At 39.9% G+C, this 7953-nt stretch overlaps 1 protein-coding gene across 1 annotated transcript in view; it reads left to right on the forward strand.

Annotated features, from left to right (window-relative positions):
* Positions 1–3815: 3815 nt before the first annotated feature.
* The window catches only part of cdan1 (codanin 1), a 21230-nt gene continuing 17092 nt past the window's right edge, over positions 3816–7953 (forward strand). Inside the window, exons 1-8 of the mRNA XM_050062385.1 lie at positions 3816–3922; positions 4421–5151; positions 5240–5440; positions 5799–5989; positions 6267–6386; positions 6493–6571; positions 6718–6838; positions 7384–7493. Coding sequence (XP_049918342.1) covers positions 3845–3922; positions 4421–5151; positions 5240–5440; positions 5799–5989; positions 6267–6386; positions 6493–6571; positions 6718–6838; positions 7384–7493 — 1631 coding nt within the window. The 5' untranslated portion in view covers positions 3816–3844. The remainder of the gene's footprint in view (positions 3923–4420; positions 5152–5239; positions 5441–5798; positions 5990–6266; positions 6387–6492; positions 6572–6717; positions 6839–7383; positions 7494–7953) is intronic.

Here is a 7953-nt window from a genome sequence, read left to right on the forward strand (position 1 = left end):
GCGTGGTCAATATATATATATATATATATATATATATATATATATATGTATATATATATATATATATATATATATATATATATATATATGTATATGTATGTATATCACCGCCGAAATCAGTGCTGTCAGACTCTTGTGCTTACAAAGCTGTGCTTCTACTGGAGAGAGCTCCCTGTGTTTTTTCTGTGAGAATGCCATTTATCGATCGACTGGTGGAAATGGGAAAATTTCAGAGTGCAGCATTCGAGGTGTGTGTGATAACTGTGCTCTCAAATTGGGGGCGTGCAATTTCTACATGTCGCCAGCAAATCAATCTTTGAATCCTCCCCTATTTCAAGCTTTCAGAGTCCAAGAACGCTGTTGTGCAGACTTTTAATATATACCTGTAAAATATAAACTGATTATTTAAATAAAATAATTATTGTAAAACCATAACGCTAACAGGCTTCAGTGAAAAGGGAGGAACAGACACTAAACAGTGCTGCTGGTTTTAAAAAGATAATCAGATTTCTTCTCATGTTTTTTTTGTTTTATTTTATTGCACATAAGTGGTGTGAAGTTGTAGTACTAGTGTTACCCTCCAGATGAGATTTTCTTTGTGGCCTGCTCATAGAAAGGTGTCATATTTATAGTAGCTTGCAGGGTACTTGCGGTCGCAGATACCCACCGGCCAATGAAACAAACCCAGCTGTTTTTATTTAGTTTTGATGGAAACTAATGAAAGCTTTTGGTGTGCACTGGTACACTTCTCATGTCATAACATCCGATTACTTGTTAGTAACTTATAAATACTTGACAGAAGATTATTTATTGTGACATTTGCTAATTTTTTGCCCATCCATCATTTTGTCAGGATTTTTTAATGGTTGATATTTTTTGTGTTGTAATGTACGTCATGGTTTTGAAATGTAACTGTACAGTCTCAAGGAAAGAATGTAACAAGTGGGAGTTTTGCATTGTATATAACTGTAATTATTTATGTTGATTCTATCATTTGTATCATATCAATGCCTTGTACAGTGTTTTTTTTTTCTTTTTTGTTTTAAAATTATTTTGTATTTTATTTTTATAAACTGGTTATAAATAAAATACTCATTCCGCATGCAGACAAAAAAAAATCTTGTGGAAGGTTTCTGTTTTTAATCCTGAAACTTTGTATAGGGTTTTACTCATTTTTGTGTCGATGTTTAAGCATATTTGATAAGAAAAACAATTTGTAACAGGGGAGTTAATATCAGAATAAGATTCAAAGTTAAAGATACAACCAAAATACCACAAAACATGGTCATATTAGCAAGAACAGAAGAATTACACAGACTTTTGTGATGTTTGCTAGAACAATTTGCATGTATTTCAGACATACATTTACTTGTTTCTGCTTTGAAGCATACGTAATGACATAATTTACATTTTAAAAGATTTAAAGTTTATGTGTGTGGCATTTGCCTTAACACTTGATCAAATTAATTAGATTTTTTAGAGTGGGAAGTTTAAATAAATGTTAAAGTCAACAACAGTGTCTTTGTGATATGCTGTAACTTAAATCACCTAAATATTCCTAAATCAGGGGTCTCAAACCAGCAGCTACTGTATAAGGGCCAGATCTGGCCCCCAAATTGTTTTCTGGCATGCATACGTCCGGTCTGCAAATATTTTTTTTCATGTTAAATCATCCCTATTTTGAGCTTTCCTAAATGTTTTATTTTAGGAATCATTACCAAGCAAAATGACGCATATGATAGAAGCTTTTAACTCCACATTTAACAAGCTGCACCTGACTGTGGCACTGTTCTATAGCCTATAAACACTTAAACCTAAATGTTAAAGTTGATCTGAAGTGCAGTCAGGCAGATTATTATTATTATTATTCTAGTTTAGTGTGACTGCCGCCTAACACATCAGATAAAACCTCAGCAACATTACACTATTAATCATGCAAAGCAACATGACAGGTAAAAGGGAGAGGAGAGCAGATGTTGCTTCAGATACACTCCCATTCAAATGCACAAAGAGTTGCACCTAGTGACAAAATTCTAAGAAAAGTCTTAGAATTGTGATGTTTTCTTAGATTTTCCCCTCAAAGATAAGTAAAGATAAGAGTTATTAACATGTTAGACCCAAAAAGAACTCCTAAGGTAGAAAACTGTTAGGAGCAGAGAGGAGGAGTTTTAAGAGGCTTCAGAGTTTCTTGTGCAGAGGAGAAAATGGTGGAAACACAAAGAGGTGAGAGAAATATTCTCCAAACACTGGATGAGAGTGAATAAATAAAATGCCACTGACTGGATTGTGCAAGATAGTAGGTGTGGTTGATTTAATTAGGTATACGCACACATGTCTCACCTAATGCTGAAATACCAGAAATAAAATCAGAACACTAAGATATTTGGCAAACTGGAAAAACACAACATTGCAGCTCTGGTGACTTGAGCCTGTCTCAACCTTCCATCAGCAGAGTGATCACACCAACAGTGACAACACTTTCACAGTCAGCAGTTCATTTCATTTCCACTGGGTGTCCACACCTTGCAGGCTCACAAAGGGGGTGTGTCTGTGTCAGCCAATCACATCTGTTGAAAGAATGCATCACACCTAGCAACCTCACATCCTCACTAAGATCAAACCTGAACTGGAGGAAAATCTGGTGCCTACCCTCTAAATATCTTATTAAAAATAATGTGAGGGAGGTCACTTTTAAGATGATTCATCAGCAGCTCCTGTATTTTTTGGCAAGATGTCTGTTTTTTTAAATTCCCAGTATATCGATTTTTGAATTTTCCCTTTCTTATGAATATGCTTTGTTTCGCATTTGTACTCACCCCTCTACCAAAGCAAATCAGTATGATCACTATTATCATCAAACATATATTTATTGATTTTAAACATTTAACAAGTTAGACAAACATATAAGACCCACCTCCCAGTTAGAACATATGGCATTATACATAAAAAAGCAATAATAATTGTTAAAATAAAAATCATAATCATTAAAGAAACACCTACATACATCAAAATAAATAATCAGAATAAAGCAGTAAACCAAAAGATAGAATTTAACACACATTTAGGGCCGGGTACAGCACACTATCCTCACATTAGTTTGTGTCCTTTAAACCTTACATTTCCAAAGCATCTTCAATGTCACATACACTATCACATTCCCTAAATATCAATAAACTCAGAAGCCCTATTTCTTGCTATATAGGTGAGTTTTTAAGGGCCAAACTCGCTGTTAAATCAACCAACAACCAAGATAAGGGCAACTCATATTCTTCTAAAAGTGTGCAATTGAATGCCTTGCCTGTAGCAAACATATTTCAGCCATTTTCTCTTTCCTAGGCAGGATTAAACTGTCTGGAAACAGTCTGCCCAACGAGCACGGCCTAGGACTAAAGGGTATTGGGGATAAGGTCGTATGCGACACAAAAATTTGACTCTATTACTTGCAAAATCTCACATTCATAAGTCAAAATTTTACAATCATAAACCCTCCTTTTTATTATTTGAATTTGAACTAAAACAATACCAGTCAATATTCAGTCAATTCTAATCTCAAAAAATAAAAAAGCTACAAAAACACTGAACCTGTGCACACCATATAACATTAATGTTGTGACCTCATGCAGTTTTTTAATAAGATGTTTAAAAACAAACAAACAAGAGTTTAAAAATTAAAAAAAAGTTTAAAAGAGTTAAAAACCACTGCTCTAAACCCTTAAAAATATCTTATAATGAAAAGATTGTCAGGTTCTGTCAGCTGCACTGAACTGCACAACGTCATACGCATGACGCGCCTGCGCACACGCTGGCCCCGCCCCCCTCTCCTCAGTCCTTCACCCACAGCAGAATGGCGGCTCTTTTGGAATCGCTTCTCTTACAGAAAGTGGACATTAAAACGGTCTTGGGCTGGCTAAAGAATGAAGAGGTAGGTCCGAAACGATTACAAGCCACATGAATCAAACATCTTATATTAGCATTCCCTCGTTTAACTTTTTTTATGAGATGACATATCCCGCAACCGATTGTAAACAAAACTTTTAGCTGGAGAGCTAAGTTAGCCTGCTAGGTTAGCTGTAGCCTGGATGGGATGGACTCCAGGCGAGACGGTGCGTCAACTTCCACAAAATGTATCTTTGAATCACAGCTTACCATGGCTGTTTGCTGCGGTTATTATTATTAATAATATATGAGGAGGTCTGTGCAGCTTGGCGGAAATTAGTCAGCGCATTGTTAGCTAGGCCAACAGGCTGTTTTTCTGTGGAAATGTCTTGAAGCTGTCCAGCAAAACCTGTACTGACCTAGCTGCTCTCCATCTTTGCTTCATCGTGGATTTAATAGCATTTATAATCAGTCAATTCAGCTTTATAAATGCTGCATTTGTCACAGTCCATTTTTCCAGCACTTATGTCTGTCTTTTCAACAGGATGGAGACAGGCTGGCATTCAGAGAACCTGGAGTGACAGTTCACAAACAAGAGTTTGTCCCATTTCTTTTAAACTTCCTGAGAGAACAGAGCAGCCAAGCGTTAACCCATGGCCCTGCCACGCCGGCCAAGACCCCCAGCCGCCCCAGACCTGCAGCACAGACACAGACCTTCACTGACAGGAGGGGTTGCAGGTCAGGTGGAGGTGGTGGTGGAGCTGGTTCGCGTAGTGCCAGCAGGGTCCAGCTATTCTCCCCTGCCCCCTCGGTGTCACCTGGAACTGAGTGGGATGCTGCCGGTCAGTCAGGGTCCCACTCTCTGAGTGGGGTCAATGCCTTCAGCAGCCCGTCCTTTAGCACAGGATGGAGCCCCGTCCCCAGGCCTGCAGGCTCTGAGCGCCGGTCTGGTCAGAGGATCAGTCTGGGGGACTACATGGTTTCTCCTGAGCTCCAGAACAGCCCCGGCTACCAGTCACAGAAGGGCCGCAGGAGAAGTGGTGGCAGCATGGCAGCAGGGGGACAAGGGAAATATGGAGGATGGCGTGGAGGGCATCACAGTGATGATACAGGACGGTGGGAGAGCGGGGGCAGGCGGTTTGGTAGAGGAGGAGGAGGAGGAGGAGGAGGGAACAGTAGGATAAGCGAGCAGGTTTCACCTCCATCTGTGGGGCAGCTCAACTTCAACAACTTGGAGGACTTCCCTCCTGTTGGATCGTCCCCCATTTCACCGGCGTGAGTCCAAACAACTCCTAACACCTAAACAAAATCAACACTGATTTTTTTTTTAAAGCTTCGTCTAACAGTTTCCATTATCCCTTAGGGCATCCAAACCATCACGAAGAATAAACCCAACGCCAGTCAGTGCGGAGCGGCCACATTCCAAACCAAAGACCTGTTTCACCTCCACCCCATTCAGTGAATCTAATAGTCCCTCCTTAGCTGTAGAGACACTTGAGGGGTCGATGACAGCAGGCAGTCCACTGAGCCTACAGGAAGAGAGGGAGCTTCTAAAGAGGGAAAAGTAAGTGCACATGCAGAATGATTATTTTGACGTGAAAGTCGACCTCTTTTGAGGAGTTTTACCTTTATTAAAAAAATATTGTGCAGTATTATATTAGTGCAAACACCTCAGATGTGCAATGCAGCAATAAAACCAAAGCAATGCAAACAGTACACACATTTTTTTCTTTGTAATTAACACTCTATACATGGTGTTCTTTTACAGATTTCTACACATATGTTACAATATCTATTTTTTAAATTTTACCATTATTATTATAAATAATAGCATCTGCTGTTTTTGGCTTCACCGCAGCATCACTTGCTCTTCACCTCTGTTTACCTCTGCTGTTTCTCAATCCGAAATGTCCTGTTTTTAGGACAAAGCGAGCTCAGCAGGTCGGCTCTCCTCTGCCGTCCTCTCTGGACCCTTGCACCCCGACCAAGTCAGGGCTTAGGATGGGATCTAAAGTTACACCAGATCTGCAGACACCGTGTCCTGAACCATCCAAAGTCACTTTCTCTTTGGAACTGGATCTCCTTGCAGAGCTGTACTGTACCTGCATTTCTGGTAAGTGACCACAGGGCGGCGTTAACAGGCTACACAAGGAAACTGCGGAGGAAAAAGTTTAACTTAAATATATTTTTATGTATCAATTCTTCCTCAGATAATTAAATAAAGCAAAATATATAAATCAGTAATATGATATTGTGAATAAATAAAACCGTGAATAATTAAGAAGTCAGACTTTAAACATGTTCACATGCTTTATTAGTAAGTAGACAAATGTATGTAAGTTAAAAAAAAGTTAAATAAATGGATTTTGTTTGTGTATCTTGTTTTACAGAAAATCTTGTGCCAAACATTTTCCTGGAGCTCTTCTTTGTGGTGCAGCTGCTAACATCTCGGTCTCCTCACACTCATGATGATGATGATGAACAGGACAGTCTGTGTGCGATGAATTCAGGTATGTGCTTATTTTTGATGTCACTTTAATCCTAAAGTAGTAGGAAATTTCTCACTTCTCTTTGAACTGAAATTGAGATAAAGCCTTCTTTTCCCCACGTTTTCAGACGTCCTGGAGAGATGTTACCTGAGACAAGTACACAACTGTGTGTACTTTGCAGTGAAGGTTCTGGAGAATCAGTTTCAGTGAGTTGTTTTATACCTTATGCCACATCTTTCCTAAATTTTCTCCTCTTCATTGACATGAATATATCGGCACACAGCTCCCTATTTAAATGATGCTGCTCCTCCAGTCTCCTTGAGCTGATTCCCTAACTGTGTACTCTTGTCAGGTTGGTGGCTCATTTGGACAAGTGTACTTTGCGTCTGCTGGCAGAGAATGAAAGAGTGGCGTCTTTCTCTCCAGATCTAAGGGACCGTCTGACACAGGCCCAAGACAGAAGCACAGGCAAGGTAACACACTTGTATTGTATTGTGTTGCTATAAATACTTATTAATCTCTGAGTATTACTGAATATAATAAAATATTAGTACTATTATACACCATGTTTTTGTAAGACAGCACCTGTTTTAGATCAGTTATCTTTGTTTCATTGTGGTTTTTATTAGAGCTGCACCAATTAGTTGATCTACTTGATATTGAGTAGAGCTACTGCTCCTTCGTGTTGAAAGGGGTCAGTTGAGGTGATTCGGGCATCTGATCAGGATGCCTCCTGGACGCCTCCTGTTAGAGGTGGTCTGGGCACGACCTACTGGAAGGAGGCCCCAGTGTAGACCAGAACATGATGGAGGGATTACATATCTCACCTGGCTTGGGAACGCTTCGGGATGGATTGATTAATTAATTTGATTAAAATAATCTTTAGCTGCAGCCCTATTAATGTTAATATATTGTAGATGCCACTTCATTTACTTATTCTAATATTTGGTTTCACTAAAATGCTCATTATCTGTCTGAACTATACACCATCTTGTTTTTATTCCTCCATCTCTTCCAGCTCTCTCCGTCCGTTTCCACTTTCATCCACTCGGTCCCGTTCCAGCCTGCGACCGACAACCGGTCCAACTTCGGCAGCGACAAGGCCTTCCACACCTTTAAAAAACAGAGGTATTTCACAGCTTCTTTGTTGTTCTGCTCAGCTGCCCTCTTGCCACATTTCCAGTAAAAACTGTTTGAAAGAGGAAGTGTGCAGTGGATGGAGAGAGTTCAGGATTACAAACAGGCTGAGTGCAAGAAACTTTAGGTTACTTGCGTAACCCCGGTTTTCTGAGTAGCATGAGTGAGTGTCTCACATTGGGAACGCCCTCGGCGTTACCTCGTCAGAAGCTCCTTTTACATTACGCCAGCCAGGATTGGCTGGAACTAAGCATGTCAGTGTCAGGATGGGTGGAGACCCTCCCCCTATAAAGGGGCCTGACACTGCGCTGCACGTCATTAAAAAAAACCCCCATCACCTCTTCCTCGCTATGAATGAGCAAGGAGGGTGGTCTGGTGAGACACTCACTCATGCTACTCAGAGAACCGGGGTTACGCAAGTAACCTAAAGTTCTCTTTCATACATTCGTTT

The sequence above is a fragment of the Epinephelus moara genome, chromosome 14, assembly GCF_006386435.1.
Source record: "Epinephelus moara isolate mb chromosome 14, YSFRI_EMoa_1.0, whole genome shotgun sequence".
NCBI lineage: Eukaryota > Metazoa > Chordata > Actinopteri > Perciformes > Serranidae > Epinephelus > Epinephelus moara.